A 23,719-nucleotide genomic window follows, 5' to 3' on the forward strand; every position below is an offset into this window, starting at 1 on the left:
CTTGACTCAGACTTGATTCTGCCAGGCTATTTCAAATCCTTCTAAGGTTTGTAACATTTGGAGCAATTAATACTATGAGAACATTTTAGGAGAGTCAAATTAATCTGATGTTAGTACAAACCAATTTCACTCACGATGTATTATAGAAATTCTCAAATAAAACAAATAATACACTTGAACAAGAAATAGGATATTGAATGAGGCTTGCAGACTGTGGTGGTCTGACCATCACTGGTGACTTCTTTAATATCTTATTTAAGAATCTGCATAAAATTCATTTTCAGTAACTGTTTAATGAAAAACAGTGATACTAATCTGTAGTAAACAGCAACAAAAACCCACCAGCCTAAAATTTAAATAATGGTTCTAGAAAATGTAAATATAACTTAAAAGAGGAAAAGGCATGTAACAATGAGAAAAGTAGGAAGGACAACTGTTTAGATGGGGAGAGTATGTGAAAGGTCAGTGTGACTCAGTACTATAGAAATTAGTCATCAAAGTACTTCATGGAAAACATATAAAGATATAAACCTTCCTTCCTGAATGCCTTACAGACAGTTGCAAAGACAGGAAGTCCAAGCTGTCTGTACAGATATGAGCATCTAAGGCAAGCTTAAGTAATTTCTAAGCATGTACTTGGGAAAAACTTTTGTCCTTTTTCCTTTGTAACCTTCTTCACGTTCTTTAATTCTACTAGGAGAGAGTTTGTGATCATCTGTGAAGGTGACAAATACCTATATCCACAGGGAACTGTTTAAGCTGAATTTGAGATCTGGAAGTGTAATACATACAATTAGAGCAACATTAATGTGCTGAAGATGAGAACACACTCTGCTCTGCCCTCTTTTCCTATCAAATACATTCCATATACATTTTCAAAAAGTAGTCACATGAGCAATTACTTGATAAATCCATATTTTTCATTTTTTAAAAATAGCTTTTGTGATAGAAAATATTCAACTATACTCTAAATTGACTTTCTTTTCTGAAAGTAAACTTTCAGCAATTCGGTTTATCCTTTGTGTGCTATTCGATTTGCAGTCTGGAGATGAAGTGTATTTCAGCTGACAATGTAGTTGTATGATCTTCAAACTACATTTAGCCTTTCAGTGCAGTGTCCAAACTTACTAATATTGCTAATGAAAACTCAGTTGTAACTCATCTAGTTAAAATTCTCAATGTAGAATGAGTTTGAACTGTAATTTTATGGTCTTCTTGATTCAAGGCTGTTGGAACAATTAATGTAATCCAGTTTTTTTACTCTCCTTAATATTGGGTGTTTAGTGATTAAAGCTCAAACTTGTTAACTTTTTAAAAGTAGAGTGTCGTATCTGAAGGGCAATGAGACAGAATATACCTAAAAAGGAAGCAGAATTTCTCTTAGAGGAAATGTCTGGAGATTGAGGGAAAACTGGTCCAAGATAGAACGTGACTATGAAGCAAAGCCAAGGTGTAAAAGAGCATGCTTCCAAACAATCTTTTAGAAAACATACCCAGAGTCTTTAGAGAGACTGTAGTATAACCTCTATCCAGACCAGACCCACAGTCAGAGAAGAATTACTGGGTTCCAGATCAAGCTTCAAAGACTGTTTATGTTTCTCCAATAAGCCCTCCATGCTAAATATGTAAACAGAAGCAAACACTAGCATTGAGATTTTCTGTCCTTTTTGGACACCATTTGGGTCAGCAATATCTTTCATTTTATTCTTCTGACTGCGAACCTAATATTACTTTAGTGGAGAGCACGCAGATATAACATTGGAATTAAGGTAATTTCCGGAAGCATGAGTATTAAGTCTCTGGATGAAAATAGGAATTGATGCTGTCATTCACATTCTGGGAAGCTACTGTAGCTACTACACTTTAAAAAGATGATTCTAGCTGTGACTTATCTCCTGCATTTCAAAATAAATGGTAATTTCTAGAACTGCTTTGTGAGTACTAGATTTTGTTGTGTGTTATGTTTGTTATTGTGCATTCAGCATTTGCTGACGATGTCTGCCAGAGAAAGTGTGCAAAAACAAGAAAATAAAAAATAGCAACAGAAACTAACGTAGTACAGTTTACAAGTATCAAGAATTACGGGAATCTTATATACCGCAATTTTGGAGCAAGTTGTTTATGATCCACTTCCAATACTTACTGGTTTTTGTTTGGACTCAATTTTGAACAGCCTTTTATCTTCTCTCTTAAAAACTAGGAGAAGCTTGTCATTCCTAAAGAAACAAAAACTGTGTAGGTGTGTTTTTGTAAGGATTGGAAATGGGGTCTGAATATCTACTGATCTTCACACTTAAGCTAGGGAGAACTATCCTTTAAAACAAACAAAAAAAAGAAGAGGACAAACTATCCCCATTGCTGCGTGTTTATCTTATGAAGCTGTATTTATTTTACTTTACAAGAGTATGGGACAGAGCAGAGTTCCCCTGGGGGCAGAATGAAGCAAAACCATATGGGAAATCATACAGTTCCTTTCCTGTCATAGTTACTTCACAGTAGAATAGATTTATTTTTAGTCCTTTTAATTTTTGCTCATAACTTTGTTCAATTTCCTTAGGGTTTTTCCCCCCTTGCTGCTAATGGCACTGTTCATTTTCTTCTATTAGTGTTGTTGTCACCTTCCCTGATGTGTGCCATGAACAACTGATTATACTCTCCAAGTTACCTAGTTAATTTGACTTGCTCTTTAGAAAAAGAAATAAAACTAGGCCTTTTAATGTGTTGACCCTAGACTCAAGAAAGTTCAACAGCCTTCTTGCAGAACACAGAGACTTCCATGAACTGATTTTAAAACAACTATATTGATAACAGTCATTGCAATAAGTAATTCAGAAATACTTGAATTATATGAAGGAAATACCTAGCTGGTACAGTTTCACTTAACATAAAGGTGTGCATTAGTGTTTTTCTGTAAACATTTTCTCCTTTTCTCCTGAGTAAGTGTTACTCATTTTTTGTGATGTTCCCCCAGCCTCTCCTCTACAGCTTTGTTGAGCTCATGTCAGTTCTCTGTCTGGCTTTCCATGTTGTTTTATTTTGGTTTTGAGTATCTGCAGGGCAATAATCTGAGGCAGTTTGAAGCCGGGGGTATTCCCAGTGGTCATAATTGCAGCATTAACTATGCAGTAATCCAAAGCTCGTACATCCACTGAAATTAAAATTTGTGCTGTGTCTGCCTGAGAAAGATAGAGTGAGCTAAGCTTGATTATTGACAGAGCAAGAAAATTATTATTTTTAAGTTGGGTACGTGTGCAAAATGTGATTTATGATGAGGTTTCATAATGTTAATTGTCAGGTAAGGTTAAAATCAATCATGAGACACATCATTGTGGCAAATGGTTTGCTCCTATGCCTCTCTGTAGTAGCTGATGGCTTCACTTAAGAGCAATCAAGTAGCTGTGTTTCTGTAGTGTGTACAATTTTAAAATGCACGCACCTGAATTGATGACAAATATACAGCACTGAAATGATTCTGTCCTTTAAAGAAGAGGATTTTTTTTTATTAACTGATCTCTAGATACAGGACTATTTTTAAGTATGCAGAGCTGAGATTTGGAAATGTCCATTGTGCTTTCCCAGTCAACACTGCTAAAAGGACAGGTTAGAAGCTTTCTAATGTTGATGTTTGTTGTTGGGGCTGTCATGCTGGTTCCTAAAAGCCTAACTAATTTTGCTGCTTGTCTGTTCTGTTTGTTTCTTTTGTGCTGAGGGTAGTTACTGTGAGGATGCTGAAGATCTTCCCTCTTTGAAAATGAAAGCACATGATTGATTTTTTTGCTACAATCAGTTACTTTTTGTACAACGCCTTAATACTGGGCATCATTACGTGAATCTTGCATACACCTTCACTGCTTAGTTTTCTAAATCTGTTCAGTACAAAGTGCTTATGGGCTGTATTTGGCATGAAGTGTAATGGGACTGATTTGGGTATATTGTTTTCAAAGTGCAGGATTGACTACATGGTTGTGGTAGGTTTTTGGTTGTTTTTGGATTTGTGAAATAATGTACATTAGTGATTTGATTTGATACAAGTTTAAAAATAACTTGGTAGGAACAAATTAATATCTTCTCTCACTGTTGAAAGATATGTCACAATGAAAAAAGGGATGGATATGAGGAGTAGAGATTTACCTCAGATTAGAATGTGACATGTCACATAGATGCAGTTGTCACATATAAAGGAATAACCGACTTGTTAATTCTGTACCTTGATTTGCATCATTAGTCTTCTATGAGGGAGAAATTGAAATTCAATTAATGTACAATGAGGCTTCTCTTCTGCAAGTCTGAGAAGAAGGAAACAGGCAGGTGAAATGTAAAAACTAAATACAGAAACTAGTTGCATTAACAACTCTTCTAGCCACACAAGAGATTCTCTGACGAGTAGGTCTTTACAAAGATGGATTGATGTGCTCGTGTACAACTGTCATGGTGCTTTCTCAATCTTGTTCACATTTGAAGCAGTACCTAAAGGGAAACTACATATTGCTTCAGCATAATTTTGCACAACGAAAAATCTTTGTCAAGTCAGTACTGCCACAGTGGTGGAAGAAAAACAGTTCTTCTCACTACTGAATTGAAATAAAATGTTTTGTTTTACTTTTTAAACCATTCTGCTTTATGTTGTCAAATCAACATGTGACTCTGGAAATAAATCTTAGCAGCAGTCTAGTTTGGTAAGGCTGGGAAGGTGGCTTATCTCTTGCATTCTTGCTGAATGTAACGTGTCACTGTTCTAAAAAACAGGAGCTAGGAAGGAAAAAATATTAAAACTCAGACCTTTAGTAACTATCTCCCAAAGACGATGACATTCAGAGAATAAAAGTACTAATGACTCAACATTGTGGGATACATCTTACCAAACAGAGAAATAAATGTTGGTCAATGAAATTGGCATGTTTCTTGAGCAAAGCTGGTGTTTTCAGGACTAGGATGCAGATGCATCTCAAAGATATGTTTTGCATAGCCTGTGACTTGCCTTTCAATTTAAAGGGACATAGTTTTATTAGAATTCATAAATGATGCGATAGACAGTAAGTAAACATGATAATTCAATTAGCTACATGCAGTAAAAGTGCTTTCAGGTAACTCACTGACTTAACAAGCTGAGAGACAATGCTACAGGTATGTTCAATTAATCGTCTGTCATACAACCCCTGGTGGGTGGTACATGATACTACAGGGCAAATATACCTGAGAACTACGGTGAGCTAATAGAAGTCTGCTTTTATATCAGAGGTGCTATAATCATGTCTAATTAGACTTCCTTATCTTTAATTTCAAGCAGTGCTAAATTTAGCTTCTGACTATACATAGCCTATCTCTTGCTGTTTGTTCTTACATGTTTCTTTGTCTTTTTTCTTTTTTTCTCTCCCTTCCATTTCCTGGGCTGTCAGTGTGAATGAGTCACTTTTATAGTCATTACAATGTCACTTTCTGGCATTTTCTGAAACTGTTTCTGGCCACTACGGAAATGGTAGCTTTTGTTTTGCTTTTTCCCATCAGCTGGTTAGAGATAAATACCATGCTGAAAAAATGGTTGTTTCTAAGCATTCCAGTAGCAATAGAAATTGTGCAGAACAGTCTGCTAAGTTACCATACATTAAAAGGGTCTCAGAGAGTGCAGCAGGTTTTCTACTTCTCTGGCCTTTTCTGCTAAAAACAGATACATTTTTTGGTTGTTTTTTGCTGTTGTTGTTTGTTTGTTTGTTTGTTTTGCATTTAGGTAGAAGGGTAAAAAAGGTCCTGGTTATATAAGACCAGATAATAAAGATCTTCATCATGGAATTTCCTTTATTGCTTGTGATCTCCTTTGTCTAGCTTGAGAGAAGTGGGTGGAATTTCTCACAAATGAAAGAGTTAAATTAAACTAGTAGCCAAGTCACTGTGTTACCACTTGATTCCGCTATCAGGCAACTTAGATGTTGTCTGTTTTTAGATATAAAAACATCTCTAAAAGCTGGTTAGTATGCGAGCAGGAAACTGTCACTTCCTAAGGAAACATTCTTAAGAATTCAAGAAATTTGCCTTAATGATATTTTGATGTATAGAAAAACCAGTATTAATGCTGAACTGGCCCCTGGCTGTTCTTAATTAGAACCTTGCTGGACTAAGGATCTGTATGTACTCCCAAGATTTTTCACAGTTTGGTCTCAATAATCAGGCCATTTAACATGAATTATTGTATTTAAAACATTTCCTATCCTTCCCATGATGTGCAGTCTTTCACTCAAGTTCTTTGATATTTTACTGAGATGAATGTCATAGATTAAGTATTTTGAATTGTGCTTCCCATATTAATGCAATGAGAAATAGAATGAATTAAAAATGCATAAGAATAAGAATAAAAAATCAATGTCATTCTTGCAGCTCTACAATTCTGTTACTGGGTAACTGAACATGGAGTCAGAAAACTTGGACTTTTCTAGAGAACTGGGGTTGTTTAGTTGAAAAAGTACTGCCAAGTAATTTTGATCCTGCATTTTACTGTTCCTTAAGGAATTGAAGGGTTTAAGGATATGATCATTTCAGTAGTAAAACATGCATCTTCTTCCTCCAGTTTCTACCTGTGCATGATATAGTGCTCATGGGAGTGTATGACCCTGGGGAAAAGTTAGCCAGAAGAGAGACAATTCTTGCCTGGCCAGTAAACTTTGCAATGAAATAGATGTCAAGTTAGTCTAAATTCTTTGTTTTGAGAAATTGCTAAAGCATCAGCAAGCCCTATTTCTGACATGATCCTCTTTTCAGGGAAAAGCAGGAGTTAAATGTAATAATAGGAATACCATAACTTAGAAATATTTTTCTTCTCTGCACAAATGCACTAATTTGTCTTCAGAATCACATGGTGACTATTGGTCATGGTAGCTCATGGCGTACGTAGTTCTGTTTTGAAGACTTGTCTCCAAGTAAATTTATTTAGAATTGTTTTGTTTGGGTGATTTTCTTACATTTTTCTTCTACTTGGAAACAGACTTGGAGGATTACTGGGTGACAATAAAATGGATTTACTAAATTTAGCAATCTCAAATCTGTACTGTGTAGATTCTTGAAAGAAGGAATCAAGACCTAAATTAGAGCAATCCATGAACAAATGAAGATAGAACGTTTCTGAATTGGTGGGATTGTTGCTATTGCATTTGGAAAAACTCAGACACTGAAAATGAGAGCCAAGGGGCAAACCTGGAGTTAATCCACAAGCAGCTGACATTGTAGGTCATTTCCAGATTCCTTTATCAAGTGTTACTACTGTGTCAGTCATGAAAAATTAAGAATTTATGGAAAAGAAATTGCTTAGAAAATTCCCCTTTCCCGTGTAATTTCAAAATCTAAAATTGAAGGTCACTTGTGTAATTTTTCAGTACTATTAACTTGGACTAGTCAGGTAAAAAATTTCAGACTTTTCAAGTTCTAACTATCTAAATATAAAATCTGAATATTTTATGATATTTTATCCAGCTTAAATGGTTTTATCTAGCTTAAATGTCAAACTACCATCTTTATTTACATGATGATGTTGAAGACTTGTATAGTTACTTGAAATTTTTTACTAAATTTTTCTCCCCGTGCAGTTTTTTTTCTTAATTATGAATTTATTTTAGATTTGGTTAGCTTCAAATTAATATAAATCAGATGTGTCTCAATTCATAACGACAAGATTAGACAACTTCACATTACTCTGTAGAGTTCTGTTGTTCCCCTTTAAAGCATGGATGGCTTTTTTATCAGATTGTGAATAAAGACATTTCCTATAACTATTTATCTAAAGTTGGAATAAAAACGTAAACATTTTGTAAGGTCTTGTACCACATAGTTTTGCATAGAAGAAAATTCTGTTTTGAGCTAAAAGTATCATAAGAGGTGTTCTGTTTCTGGTAATTGCAGAGTGACCTATAAAAGCTGAGAAAGGAGATTTTCAGCTGTTCACTTTTAGCAGCAACATAGTAAATAAAACTCTTTTTAGACGCTGTCTTGGTTTATTTTGGATTTGATTTGTGCTGTTATATGGTATTATTTTAGTATGTTAGAACTTTTTCATATTATGTATGTGACTTATTTCTAGTGCCTTATATCTCAAACATGGTTTTTGCCAAACAGTATATAAACAGATCCTTCTCTGTGGATAATCTAGCATTAAATTCTGTCCTAGCACACAGAAGATGATCAAACTGAGGGCAACCTTACTGAAACTGTGATGGTAATGCCATTGCCCTTGGTCTTGAACAGTTACTTTTCTGTAAGTATTGAAGTGGGAATCTACTGTTTGAATGACTGGAAAACTGAAAATTATCTGAATAATGATGAAATGAAATGCTGACAATATCTTAAAAAGAGGCATTTTCATGCTCTTGCCAGGTGTGGAACTGGAAAGTATTGAGTGGAGAGCAATTGGCATTGCAGTAAAGACTCTTCTTTTCCTCTAATAGTGCATTATTTTCAAAGATGATCAATGAGATAACATTGCAACAACGTGTTGGCAGAAAGGTAGCATTAGCAAAAAGAAATGATGAGTGTGCATATTTATCACACATAAGTAAGAGACTTCTAAACAGACAAATGAAAGAGAGCAAGGCAGATAACTAAATAGGGTACAAAAGTAAATGCAGACAGTAGGATTTATTGCAATTGAATCTTGTTTGAAATGTCAGAATGAGCTGATGAGTCCACAGCACGATGCCATAGTTGGTGGTTTTCATTATTGTCTTTTAGTAATGTTGTAAGGTTATCCCACGGTCAGCCAAGTGAAACATGTCCTTTTAGTACAAACACTGCTAGTTAGGAAGACAGTGAATATGCAGGGGGAGAACATTCATCAATTGTAGAATAAGAAGTGAAAATTATGTCTCTGATTTGGTGTTGAAGATGCAATTGCAATTTCTGGCACATTTCTGAGTGGCTATTACAAATTGGTGGGCTTTTTTTCTGTGTGCATTTCACCTTTCCGAGACATCCTTGCTTGCTTGTGTTTTCTTAGATACTACAGTGATGTTTTACTTACAACCTCATAGCCAAAGATATGCCAGTCAGAAAAGTTTAATCTCTTAAAGATGACTCCTCTTTGTCACCTGCTATAGCTGTGGCATCTCTTCAGTTCTCTTAATATAAAGATATATGCAAGCTTTACTTTATTTTTTTATTATTATTTTTATTATTATTTTAGTGACAAGCTCTTCTCTCCTCACAGACCCTCTTGCCCTTGTTGTTTTAGTATGCCTGTATCAGCTCTTCATAGACATGAAGACAAAAATAGTAAAGACAAAATAGTGTCTGTAGGCAAGGAACTTTCTAGTTATTAAGATTTGTGTGAAGTTGATATTAAATAACTTAGACAAAGTTTAGTATTATACTTAAAGAGAAAAAGGTATCTAAAGGGAAGGAGATATTGAGCCTATTCTCTAATTAGATTTGAGGTTTCCCTAATGAACTTTTAATTAGTTTGAAAAGGTACATTTCTAAAAAATTAAAGCAAAGGTTTTCCTGAGGTGCTTTCATATATGTGCGTGCACATCTTGACCTTTGGCAATTTGAACTTGCCAATAGCTATGGAATAAAGTTGTTTTCTTTGCATGAATGACTACAGCTACACTGCTCTTATGTAGAAAGGAATAGCACTACACTTATTAATTAAAGTATTCAATATTAAGAGGGACTGCAAGATACAAAATACTGCTTAAAAAATTAAAGTTCATGTTGCAGAAAGTTCACTGACGGCTGTGAATTGCAATTTCAAGGAACCTGATATCTATAAAATGATGAAATACTTCTTAAAAAAACAATTCTATGCTTGACAATGAATCCCAGGTCTTCAGATAGAGTAAAACTTATTTGGAAGAATTAGAAATGTCAGTCAACCATGCAATGTGCAGTTGATATTAAAAACTACTTTATATTACAAAGTGTTAAGTTTTAATTATTTATGGGTTCTGAGAGACTGTTTAAAATTGTAGCTTAAAATAAAAATAATAGCAATGCCTCTAGTCTATACTGGAGATGGGATGAGAGACTTGCAATCACCTGAATACAAACAAAAAATCTTGTCCTGTTCCTCATTGCACTTACAATGCAATTATATTAGCGTATCTTATGTTCTTTTGGAAGCTCATAGTTTGCATATATACCTGAAAGCTATGTACTACCTTGCTAATGACTTAGACAAAATCATTGAGGAACTTGATTCAAATGTATGTTGTCATTTTTTTATTCAGGAAGATGAAAGGAAGAAAGAGGGGATGTTTCTTACCTTTAACCTTTGTCCTACTGTTTGTCTGTATCACTGGGCATGCAACTGATGACTCTGATGGTGAAGAAGAGGATGTTCTGGGTAAGAATTTATGTGAGATAGTTTTCTGTAAATAAAAACCCCACCATGACAAATAGCACTGTAGATGTAATTCTGTACTTGGAAAATTTTCAAGGGAACTTGGAAGTTGAGCTAAGTGTAAAACAGTGGTAAAAACAAACTGGGATCTAAAATAGTTGGGAGCAGCTTGGAGTTTGCGTGAAGCTCTGGCAAAATTGTTAGCGAACTGTAAGGCCTTCTGTTTCTCTTGCTTTTTAAAACATCTAATGCTAATCATACCAGGTATTAGATATCAAGATTACTCCCTCTTTACCTCTGCTAAAGAGCTCAGATTTTGCCTTCCTATGCAAAGAGAGTTAGAAACATAATGAATAGCACTGTAGGTCTATACTGCTCTCTCCTGTGTGCAGCTCTCTTCAGTCACAGTTAATCTGTGAAGTTTGTTCTAAATACAATACAATTCTGGATTGCCCTGCTTGTTTTCCTTGGCCTCAAATAAGTTCTCTGTATAATTCCAACTGATCCAGTATGTATGGATAAACGAAAACTCACCAGTTAGTAATTTGTGTCAAGAAAAATGATGTCAGAAGTGTGACTTAGAATGAAGGAGGTTCTTGGATTCCCTTACCATTATGAGGCTATTGTTCACTGTACTTTCACCTGATTGAAATGGCTTACATTTCTAAACCGGGTATCATTGTAAAATATATTTTAGTTTCATCACAAAGAATTTTGAGAAAGCAGATGAGAAAGAAATGCACTTTTTAGGCCACATTAAAATGATTTGTTCCTTTTAGAAAATGTTAACCTCTTTCTTACGCTGCAGAGAAAGATGCAGTGAATACCTCTCTCATTTGACAGAGAATGAAGCCCAACAAAGGAATACAGCTAAGGGCAACTTTCTGTTATTGTTGTTGGCAGACTAGCTGCCCACATCTTGTCAAATTTCCATCCAGATTGTTTCTTTCTGTAAGTCTTTTACAGCAGTAATCCTTGGGAGAAAAACTATTAATTATGCACAATCATGGAGCTGCTACAAATGAAGAGAGTGCTTTAATACCATGCTGATATTAGTCACCACAATTTAAATGATAAGCCATTCCATATCGGTGCTATACTTAGCATGCTAGTTTAGTCAAATAAATTATGTAAGGAATTTCTTTCTCTTTAACCTTGATGTACATAAATGCCTTTGTTGTTTGAGGGTCCACCAATATTCTATTACATTTTGTTGCTATGCAATAGAAGGCAGCACAGGGGCAGTCTGACAAAATAACTTCTGACCTTTGTGTCTCATTCAATTCCTCCATGTGGAAAAAATGGTACCCACTGACATGGATGGACACTTGCTGAATGTTTATGGAGACCAGACACTGTATGTGAGCACTATGTGGTGGTGGGTGGTGCATTTCAGCTCCAACAGTGACAGTGGTCACCTCTGCAGGTACAAATTTTAAGAGCATGGCATGCAGGCTTTTCTTCATCATTGGTGAAAATGCATAACCGATGGTGGTGACTATGTTGACAAACAGTGTTTTTAGCTGAGAATTTGCTCTATCAACTGATGTTATTGTGCTCTTTGTATCTGTTGTAGTTTCCATGGAAATAAATAGGAGGCGTTAGTTTCAGACCAACCTCCATATGTTGTGCATGCGAAATGTGTGCCGGCACATTTGCATCTCTGTGAATCAATGGCCAAATATTTGTGTTTGCCTTCTCTTCCATTGTTTCTGAGAAAGAAACCTAATTTTACATCATTTATGGTGAGTTCAGTGTTCCCAGGTGTAAAGTAATGAGGAAGAACTCTGTTCCCAGACTCAGGATTGATTCAGTTTTCCTAAATCATTTTGAGACTTCTTTCCACAGAGTCACTTGGTGGTTGTTCACATGGAGAGGGCTTGGCCTTCTGAGGCACCACAGGGTACTTATTCTAGTTAAAGTATGGTAACTTACTAGCACACCTAAGAAAATAAATGCCTCCGATGATTCATAAATTGCAAAAGAAGTGCAATAGAAATAGTTATTATGTTTGCAGCAGATGTCAGTATGCCTGACAGTGGTCACAATGTCAGTGACTGCAGAGGGAATTCCTGAGGAGGTAAGCAAAACAATAATTTAGTTTTGTGGTTTTGGTGGAAACTAAGCTTGGAGTCTAGTAAGTTCCTGAGATAAACTGTACCAAGCCATCTGTTCATCATCTTTGTATAGTTTTGCAACTATGCCTGCACATTATTACTGTTTTGATAGCCCAGAACATTCATGGGGCAAAATGTAGCAAGCAAAATGATCTAACATAACCCCATGTCTGTAATTCTAGTAGTAAGTAAATTTTCACCATGTCTTTTTAAGCGGACTGAGTTTCTGGCACAGGTAGTTTATGAGGTCTTATTACTTGTGTGCCAAGAAAATAACATGTTTATAAACCAGCTGCCGAGTCACACGTGTCCCCATTTGAGTTGGATTGGTTTCTGTGCAGCTCTAAGTGTTTGATGTTAGCCTTTCAGAAGTTAATCGAAATGTTGCTGAAATTTTTCTTGCTCTGAAGGCATTTTTCACCCTTTTACTGATTAAGGGGATTCTGAAGTTTCATTTTGCAGTGTAGTATCCTCTCAACTTTTATATCTGAACCTTTTCAAGTCCCTTCCAAAGCGACTCTCTGTGTTGTAGAACTCTAGACCTTTGGAATCACTTGTGACGTCTAAATCCTGATTCTTCAGGATGATCTAGATAAGGAAATCAACAAAATTCAGAAATCTGTTTGGCAAGCTGAAATAGAAATTTTAATGAAATTCCTGTCTCTTTAATTCATTTAATGCATCCATCTTTCATATTAGAAAATCTTCAATAATATTTTTAAATTTGTTTTCCTGACTTTGGAATCTGTAAATATCATTTCACTAATGAGGAAATAGCTTATTTTAGGGACTGGATATTTTGAAATTAGACATCAGTCTGTCAATTGTCAGTTTGAAAAATAGAAGATTCGTTATCTGCTACAATTTTTGTGCCAATGGTAATTGTGTAATAAGTGTTAATTTTTCAGGGATCTACATGCTATGGGTTAAAAGTTTTTTCTGGTGAAACATATTTCCTGTAAATATAATAGTTATTAAGTGCTCCAAATGGAGCAAGAAGAGTAAACTTCCATTAACCTCAGTTTTTATGAGTATTTATCTCAGCTGTACATTTCATTTAACGATTTGATAATAAGGACAATTTTATACATTAAATTTAGATAGCCACAGAGTGGGGTAGCTAATAATGTTGATTTCTGTGGATTCTTGTAGTTAAAAGTGAAAACTTACTCTTGCTAGCAAGAGGAAGCTCTGTAATGTTCATGTAAATGCTTGCCATCATATTTTTCCTCGTCTTTTCTGAGCACTTGTGTATAGCACTACTTTTGCACATACACATTAAGACACATCAGTGTTCTCATTAGCTCTGGGAGAGGAGGGAAGGATTTCAACTCTGTTCTTCTTCTTGCTATTGCAAACATATAAGCTCTGTAAAGCTTTCAAAAGCCTCTAGGGTAAAAAAATACTTCGTTTTGGTAAAGCAAAGCAGGAAAAGATCTCAAAGAATTGTTTTTTGTTTGTTTGTTTCTTTTTAACTCTTGAAAATCTAATGCAAGAACAGAGAGATCAAAGAAATTAAGACAATATGATAACCTTTCAGTTATACCAGATGGGTTTATGTGCTGGTAACATTTAATCTGGAAGGGTAATGGTGCCCTCTGCAGGGTTGTCTTGCCACACTACTTGTTGTGAGAAGTTTTCATGAGCAGTGTTTGCTATTAGGTATGCATGGGAGGGAGAGAGCACAGTGGACACTCTTTCTGCCTTTTATTTATGCAAGGGTAGTCAGTGTGTCTTTGGGAGCTGCCAGAATTTTCTCAATGTATTTGTTGTTCAGAATTTTTCATGAACTCTTGTGAATAAATCACTATCTGTAGCTGTTCTAGAGAGTTCTGATAAGGACTAAAAGTTTAGAATGTGAGCTCTTTTGGTTGATAACTGTAACCACTTTTCCATTTGATTGAATGAAACTGTTCTTCCAATGGAGATGATGACCTTTTTTTTTACATCTATGTTTAATTTATTCAGAGCTTTACACACGTATATTAGCAAGTGCTTTTCTAGTAGAACAGGCAAGCAATCTGATTTTAAAGTTAAACTCTACAATGAAACAAACCAACTTCATAACAGCTGTCCTTTTTATCACAGGTGTTCCTTTACCACCACTGAAACTGGGGCATTCAGACTGTGCCTTGAAAGCAGATGAAGGTCCATGCAAAGCAATCCACGTGCGCTTTTACTTCAACATTCAAAGCCGTGAGTGTGAAATATTTGAATATGGTGGATGCCACGGCAATGCAAACAACTTTCTAACTCTGGAAGAATGTCAGAACAAATGTGTGGTAACGGGTCAGTACCCATTCTCTTCTTCTATCAGTTCTTCTAACTGTCATCCACAAATCTTCTGAATTTTGTAAAGTTCTAGCTAATATGGTAATATGATGTCTCTAATTATGTTCCCAGTTATTATACTGTGTTCTAGTCATCTGAATTATTTTGTATTCTGGATTAGAAAACATAAACTGTGATTTTTCAGCTGATATGTGAAATAGAGAGCAATACAAGAAAGCTTATCTTCTGTCTAGGGTCAGGTTTTGAATGAGTTGTTAAAATGAAATTGATTTTGACACTGGGTTAAACTGGTGGTCAGCACATTCATTGCTTTGAAAATATCATACCCAATTTCTCATTCTATATTTCTGCTTCTTTTAGAAGCTGATAGAGCTGTCAAAAATCTTAAACATCTGCTGTGATTCAACAAAATTAGAACTGCAATAATAATTCTCTTTTAAAATGTCAGTTACAGCTGTCGGACTTAAAAGATCTGTTTTGTTGGAATTGAGTTAATCATAAGAAAGAGGAAAATGAGATATAAAATATACAGCAAGTGCCCTGTGAATGCTGTTTTTGCAGTTAAAAATGATCATCGTAATTATTTAAGGCCTTCAGCATTGTGAAGGTTTTACAGAGAAAAGCAAGCAGATTTCTTTCTTACCTGTATTGATTGAGCCAGAATAGTGTGGTTGAATAGAGCACAAACCTCAGTGTGATTGTGTGTATTGGCAATAGCAAAGTTTAACCTGATATTCTCTATATAAGCAAAGTTTCGCTGATGGGAAAATATCAGAACAGCCAACAGAAGGAAAATATGTCCTTCCTAACAGATTTTGTCTGATCTTTATCCTTTTGATCTTTCTACCAAAAAGATTATATTTTGTTTCCTTACTAAATACAAAGTACTGATCACAGGTATTTCCTGACCTGCGGGGATCTCCATAATTTCATTTATTGTACCTGGCACCATAGACAATCTACTCAAAAGAAAAAAGGAAAACAAAATGCCATAATAATGAATGCAGTTTTCAGTTATTTTTCTAAGAGATTATATTTTGTTTTCAAACAATCTCATGCATATAGAACTGTTCCTATCAGGGTGAAAGTAATAGCACGAAGTTTTACCAACAATTTGTCAGAGCGAAAAAGATCAGATGACTCCATTCTTTAACTGAATGGCAATTTTTTCTTGAGACTTTCACATATTTATTGGCATCTGATAAAGGTCACTAATGAGCCTTGGAGACTAGATGTGCTTCGTGGAAGAAGCAGCAAGAACCAGCTGTAGTCTCATTCCATTTGCAGGAGTTCATATACGTGTAAATGTAACCCTAATGATATGAGGGCTTAAATTGGAAGGAGATCACTGAGGAATAATCATTTGGATATCATAATTAGTTACTAAATAATATCATCTAGCATTCTGTGTTCAAGAAAAAAGAGATGGTATAAAGAAAAATGTCTTTCTGAATATAAACACCTTGCAGTTAATGCATGCATGTTTAGTCAGTGTAACTGTGCTACTTGGGTCTGAATTGTGTTATAGCTCAGCTTTTACTGAACTGACATAGAAATCAAAGAACCCTCACATCACTGATTTGATGTATTTTCTTGCTAAAGTCTCAGATATCGCTAGAATTGCAGATTAGTATACATAGTTAATGCAAGAATGACATCTGCTTCTCTTATATTTCTACAGATCTGTCTGTCTAAAGTTCTAGCTGTTGATTCTGCTCAAAAACTGAGCCCTGCAATATTTAAGAAGAGCAAATAGCCTTGTGCTGTCTAGAGCACAGCTTATAGGCAGTAGTAGGTTTCAAGATTACATTTATTACAGCCTACACACTAATTCTGCCATGTCTATTTTGTGGTTATTTTCTTCAATCAAAGTGTGCCACATCTAACTGAGGAAGTAGAGATAGAGTGCTTGAGGTTTAGAAGGCAGGAATTGATCTTGCCTCCCAAGCAGGCTGAAGCATCCACCATCTGGATCTAAAAGACTTACATTTAACATTTCCTAATCATCATCCTATTAAAGGTTTCTGTCTAGAGAAACTGATATCCCTTCTCTACTTAATCCAGATTGGGCTGATTTTTCAGCATGAATTAATATTATTTATTCTGTATGTTTGTGCATGTAGAAAATGTACTTCCATCAGAACTGAATGATGATATTTTGATAGCATTCAAGGAAAGTGTAGCTTGATTGAATTTCTACCCAAAAGATTTGCTTTGAAAATTTAACACAGATGATATTTCTGGAAGTTTTTGTTTGTTTGTTTGTCTTATGAAAATTAAAAATTACACAAAGGGTAAGGATGAAGATTGCTGAAGTATCTTACATTACTGCTTCCATAACAAGGAAGCGCATAACATCAACTCCAGTTTTTCCAGTAAGAATTGTTTGCAACCTGGTGCTTTAATATCATAAACAGCACAAAGAACACTTTACTCTGATTGTATGTGGCATAGCAAAAGAAATTACCATGTCAGAGGTCTTTGTTGCTAACTAGATCTGCATTGAAGCTGTTGGCAGTATCAATAGCTACAGCAGTTGGGCTAAGCAAGCCTGCTGATAAAATGTCTTTTGAGGACTAAGATCATATAAATCAAGATTCTGACTCCAGTAACACAAGGAGGAATTTGTCAGTTGGATTCAATATGGGTAGAATTCCACTATTTTCCATATCTTCTAGTTTCAAGTGTATCAGTTCTTCCCACATGAGAAAACAATCATTCAGTCCTTTGTACCAAGATTTTGTTCTACTTCTCTAACAAAGAGAATAAAGAAAGGGAAGAGGTGTTATATTCTTATTCTTTGGTGCTCACAGTCACTGTGAAGCGTTCTGGTTTTACAGGTGAGACTTCACATCATTACTTTCATGAAACATTTTTCTTTTTATTTATATTGCAGAATTGCCTCTGGAGGTGATGCTAGCAAAAAATGAGAGAGGTAATTATGTGTACATAAGTAACCTTAGTATACAATAAGGTATTTAGCTGCTTTGGATAGATTCTTTATGTATTGTTCCAAGCTATCTCCTAAGCAGAACAGCATTGTTCATACTAAGGTAAGTTATCTAATCTTTGCCCATTTTCATCAAAGATTTAGAGGACAACTACAGACTCTGGTGACCCTCTTCTCCTTAAAATAAGCCTGTTTTCTTGCTTCAATAATCAGAAAAGAGAGAAGAGATTCAAATATGATATAGAATGTTTTCTTGTGTGTTTTGAGAATAACCTGAATACTTGCTCTGTCATTAGCAAAAATAGGTAAAATCGCTCTGAAACAAAAAATAAATATTTTTATAGACGCCTGGTTAAAAATAAAGGCATTAGGATGAAGTTAATTACCACTCTTTTATCTATTAAAAAAAAAAAGTTAGGGACTTCAAACTAATTGTTCTAAGGTCACTTTTATTAAAATGGTAGCCTTCTGCACACTGTTTTAGCCTCACTTTTCTTCTAAGTTTCATGTGTACAGTGGCTCATGTCGCATCTGACATTAGTTTGTATGTTGACTAAAAATACTTTTCTCTGCAAGTGAGCTAAGTCGAGTATCATATTTCATACTGGCAAGAATTTGAGAGTGCCTCCAGATGGGTTTTGTTACTTCCACAGTGATTTTAAGATGATAATCTAGAAAGAAAATTGAATGCATTGGGAAATCAGCATTTGAGGATTGTTGTACAACTGTGTTTTTTTTATTTGCTGCCAGAATGCTTGGTATCATGTCTGATTATTCAGTTAAATTATGCAGTATTCATTTATTGAATTTTTCTTTGCTGATATTATAACTATAGACTGCAGACTAGGAACTGAGACTAAAAAACGGTACTTAGAGTAGTTGCTTTGCCTCCCAGTTTCTTATATCCTTTTAAAGGAGTAGGCAATCCCAGACAAAATGTATTCTTTTTTTTTTTTTTTTTTTTTTTTTACTTTTTTTAAACTACTATTTCCTTTTTCCTTTTATCTTAACATTGCCTTGTGTGTCATTCACACCAACATTGATTAAAGCAACTACCGAAATGGGAAGAATATGTACTTAGGTTTAAATGTTGTGGTTTTGAATCTTGTTTTAATTCAGAATAAAACCTAATTTTAATCTTAGAGCTTCATTTTAGGAGAACACTTAAAGGAGTCAACAGTACTCATTTTCCAAAGTATAATTTACTGGTTATTTGAAAAAAAGAAAAGCAATGAAAATGTCCTATAATATTCTAGCACAATATTGCAGTGTTATATAGAGAGAACAAAAGCAGTACATTAAAACTGCATTTCTTTTACAGATGGTCTGTATTCTAAAGTGACTAAGTTTATTATGTCAACTTGCTCCAACTCTATTATTGTCTTAGCATCTGGTGTATTTTTTTTTTCCCCTCACCCTCTTTGTCATTTACCTTTATTCACAGAAAAGCCGAACTTCTGTTACCAGGAGAAAGATCCTGGAATTTGTCGAGGCTTTTTTTCCAGGTATTTCTATAACAAAGAGACAAAAATATGTGAAATATTCAAGTATGGTGGGTGCCTAGGAAACCAGAACAACTTTAAGAGTTTGGAAGAATGCCAGACTACCTGCCAAGGCAACCGTAAGTTGTTGTCTTCATTATTCGTAGTTTTTTTCTTCTATAAACAGCATTGTATTTTGGAGCTGTTTATCATGGGGGAAAAAGAACATTTGAGGAGACTCTGAAATGGCAATAATTTACACCCGAAATTAACACAATTATATACTTTTAAAAATATACACAAAAATGAGAAATATAAAGTAAAAAGGGAAATTCTATTAGAAATGGTATATGTGATTAATTTTAATGAATATTACAGGACTCTTCTACCTTTTTATTTTTCTCATGGTAGTTGATTACCCTCGTATATTGTAATTCTATAAGCAAAAATATGTATTAAATCTATTATGTAAGAGGGAACTCTATTAATTTTCATAAATCTGCATACTATTTAATATATCTAAGTAGACCAGTGCAGACAGATGAAGTAATTGAAGTAACATTATTTTCTACCGAGGAAGAGATTCCGTCCACTATGAGTACTGCTTCCCGTTGTACTTTGGCATTAGAGCATCTCATTTCTCCACTAAACTTGCTATTAGGGGGCAGATGTTACAAAAACGCTTTCTAGAGCAGTCATCGAGGGAAATATATTGTGAAAATATTGATACCTCCATTGAAGACAAGGTCTTCATGGTAATAGAGATTATAAAGGCAGAGAAAGAGAATGGAGAAATGAACCTGCTCAGGTTACAGCCACATAAAGGGTTTTGTTGTTGTTATCTAAGATATGCTAGCAGCTTGGCCTTATAATGCCATAAAATATTCATATGTATGTATTTTAACCCATACATCTGAATAGACTCCTTTCAAAGAGGTCTTGTGAGGAAAAAAGATGTCTATTCTTACTGTTTCCCTACCATGGGTTGCTACCTTCCCACGAAAGAAAATAGGAAACCTGCCTCTCAGTTCTGAATGATTCAGCTGTGCAGCTTGGGCTATGAAACAGCAACTTAGACTGACCACAGATCGTTCTTCTGCTTCCTGGTCCTTCTAGTTCCTGTGCATTGTTGTGTATCAGAATACAGTAACCTTTCCTAACTCCTTTCCACTTCTCAGGGCACTGGATGTATTCATGGGATGGATACATTTCCTTACCCACAGCCTCCAGGAGGTTGGGGAGCCATCGGTATAGTTTAAAAAGAAAATGTTTGTTGCTTTTTTTAATTTTATTTTATTTTATTTTTGCTTTAGTGATACTGAAACTTTGATACCTTTTTGTGTATGTGTGTTTTTCCTCGTTTTTTCCTTTCATTTTTCTTTTAGCAAATTTACTGTCAGTTGCTCCAGATGAAGAACATCCTAACCATATGAACAGTAGTTCCCCAGAGGAAGAACGCAATCAGTTTCCTGGGATTGTTGGTAAGAATTTACTTTTGCTGTTCATAGTTGTTAGTTTTTAATGCAAACTCTCTTTGGCTTGTCTACTCCTTTAATTGTTTATTTTGAGGATTTATGTATTGGTTGAAATACATAAGCATAGTGAACTGGGAACATTAGAACTAGCTTCGTGGCCATTTTTGTCATAAATAATACATATTTTGAAAACATACCATCCCTGACAAATATCTGCCAGTAATATAGCAACCTTAACAAAACATGTTTCATTTAAATCACACATAAATAAAATGAAAGAAGAAAAAGAAATTCAGTCTAAAGTTGCTTTAAAACATTAGTTTCCTCTGCCTTTGGGACTTGAAGGAATGCTGTCTTATAGTAGTAGTAATAACAGCAGGGAACAAATCAGATGGGTACTAATTATAGTTTATTTTCACTTTGTTGTGTCTAGATGGCCTATCACTTACTATTTCCCCCCCCTCCTCCCCCATGCCTTTTTTTTTTCCCCCTTTTAGTAAATTTGTTGCCAACAGCTCCAAATGAGGAAGAGTCCCATACTGTGAACAGTAGTTACCTAGAGGAAGAGTACAAGCAGTTTCCCAGTTCCTTTGGTTAGAATTTGCTTTTGCAGTTCTGAGTTCTCAGTTTTTATCTGTGCTGTTGATTTATTTTCCATTTCCACTCATTTTGCAGTGTATCTGAGACTAAAGAATTGGTTTCAATCTGTGTCTATTATTTTCATAAGCAAGGCAAGTCTAAGTGAAGAAATGTATTTCTACTTACATATCTTCTATAGGTATCAGGTAGTGAAGTACTGATCATACCTTGTCCTGTTCTGAAACTGTGATGCTTCCTGGAAGTCTAATAGACACAAAGCATTAAACATCAAAAGCAAAAGCAGTGATACAGAAATCTTTTTGTATTCAGAAATGAATACTTCCGTGGGATTCTGACCGGCAGGTGTTCTAAAGCTCATTTTACACATTAAGAGAGAATCAGATTTGGAATTCGGGATATACAGAATTTATTTATCATAACACATTTTTACTGTTGTTAAGGCTATATGAAACTTAGTTCTTGGTTTGATTATAGTCAAGGTGAGTTTGAATGAATTTCATGTCTACTTCAAGGTATTTTTGCGCTACTATGTAGTATAATTTCCACTGTAGATTGCTGGTACTTGCTCACGCTGTAAAGGGTGATTGAATTTGAGGCTTGTCATTTTTATGATCCACAGTTATGCAAGAGGAAACAAGAAACAATTGGGAAAAGACTGAACATTCTTGCCAAGTATTTCTGTTTGTACTTCTTTTGCATTTACTCTTACCTGTACTTTTGGGTATTGAATAATGGTTCACAGATTGAACAATGCTTCTGTGTATTATACAGTCTGTAAGATAGTGAGCATGTAGAATAATGTTTTTGTGCTCTTTGAAAGAATCATGTCTAACGAAGTTTGAATGTATGGGTTTTTTTTTTTCCTTCTTCTGTGATAATGTACAGTTGGCTGGAGGTAAGATTCTGAGATAGCTGGATTTTTTGCCACATAAGAAACATGGATGCACTCTGCTATTAAAATGTCTGAATGTAAAACAATAAGCCTCTTGGCAGCTTATTTTACTGAAAAATATTTGGCATAACATATGGCCTGGTAATAAATCTACTGATTGAGGAGTGGACCTGCTCTCAGATTTTTATTCATAATACAAACCCCCAGATCCACAGAGCAACTAACCTATAAAAACAAAGAGGCATTATTCACTATGTTTTCTCTGAGAAAACTGGTGAAAAAAGAAAAAATTTTTCTTGGTTATGTTAGCAATGGTGAATTCTGAGATAAAGCAGATTTGGGGAAGGTAAGAGACTGGAAGGTTAGTGAAAGAAAGGCTGCAGTAACAAGGGTAGATGAAGTCAGCGTAGCTGGGAAACATGAAATTGGAAGGATTGATGAATTTCAATGGAAAATATGAAGACCTGACTTTTTTTTTCTACTTCATAACCTTTGTCTGTCTTGCACCAGGCTGCATATGAAGTTGTAAAGTAGAGCTTTTTCACACAAATATGCACCATGACTTACCATAGCCCTCTGTGAGGGATGAGAATATACCTGTACACATATAAGGTTCAGATGTGCTGCTTAAGATGGAGTGTCTGATTCCTGTCTTCTCAAGCACAGATGAAGTAGCTGATCTGCTACCATAATGTGTTTTGTATGTTTGTTGGTTGGGCTATGTATCTTTTTTTTTTCTCTATTTTTTTTTTAAATAGATGACCACCATTTAAAAAAATTCTGAGGACTTGTCAATTTTAGAACACCTTACCATGCAATTGAAATTCTTTTTCTGTTGATTTCAAGAGAAAAACTGATGTTTGGGCATGTAAACATAAGACTAGTGCTCTCTCCCAATAATTAACTTTCTTGCAGAGTGTCAATACATTTCTGATGTCATCTAAAACAAATTCTAGGGAAATGAAAATGAAGACAAGAATCAAGACTCTTATCACTAGATTGAGTGAAGTCATCTATGGTGTGAAATTAAGAGTGTTATATAATACATTCAGCTTGTGAAATCTAAGTGGGAAATAATATCAAATGTCAGCTTTCCACTCAGTAAGTATGGAATGGCAGACAGAAGCAGCTTCTGTTTTATTTCTTAAAGTCAGGGCCTTATCTTTTGCTGATATAAATTGACATAGCTCTATTTGCTTTAATGGATTTGCACCAATTTATGCCTAGAGAATACTGTTAAGTGGAGATGACTCATTATTTTTTGTAACAGTTTGTGTACTTGAAGTCTTTTATTATCCCTCTGCTGTAACTGAAATGAGAAACTGAAGTCTAAATATTTAAAAAAATTGGAAGTTTCATGTATGCCACAATCCTGTGCGTAGTGAAAGAGCATAGAATAAATCTTATTTTCATCTAGCTCATGAAGATCATTTCAAACTTCTTTCATATTATAATTAATTAACAGTTCATTGTCACACGTTTCTACCCTAGTTAAGCCTGAGAGAAACTACTTAATGTCACAAATTAAGTTTGAGATTATTTCTTATAAATATGAGTCCATATCTAAATGTAAATGTTTCATAAATTCCCAAGT

At 34.9% G+C, this 23,719-nt stretch overlaps 1 protein-coding gene across 50 annotated transcripts in view; it reads left to right on the top strand.

Annotated features, from left to right (window-relative positions):
• The window catches only part of TFPI (tissue factor pathway inhibitor), a 187,039-nt gene that overhangs the window by 159,765 nt on the left and 3,555 nt on the right, over positions 1-23,719 (top strand). For 44 of the 50 annotated variants that reach the window (XM_046944005.1, XM_046944012.1, XM_046944004.1 and 41 more), the window contains 5 exons: positions 10,206-10,321; positions 14,524-14,724; positions 17,624-17,662; positions 19,122-19,298; positions 20,544-20,639. In XM_046944005.1, coding sequence (XP_046799961.1) covers positions 10,206-10,321; positions 14,524-14,724; positions 17,624-17,662; positions 19,122-19,298; positions 20,544-20,639 — 629 coding nt within the window. Of the gene's footprint in view, positions 1-8,149; positions 8,237-10,205; positions 10,322-14,523; positions 14,725-17,623; positions 17,663-19,121; positions 19,299-20,543; positions 20,640-21,852; positions 22,295-23,719 lie in introns of those variants that run through there. The other 6 variants (XM_046944014.1, XM_046944016.1, XM_046944015.1 and 3 more) reach the window with 2 other exon arrangements.

This window comes from Gallus gallus, chromosome 7 (genome assembly GCF_016699485.2).
Source record: "Gallus gallus isolate bGalGal1 chromosome 7, bGalGal1.mat.broiler.GRCg7b, whole genome shotgun sequence".
Classification (NCBI taxonomy): domain Eukaryota; kingdom Metazoa; phylum Chordata; class Aves; order Galliformes; family Phasianidae; genus Gallus; species Gallus gallus.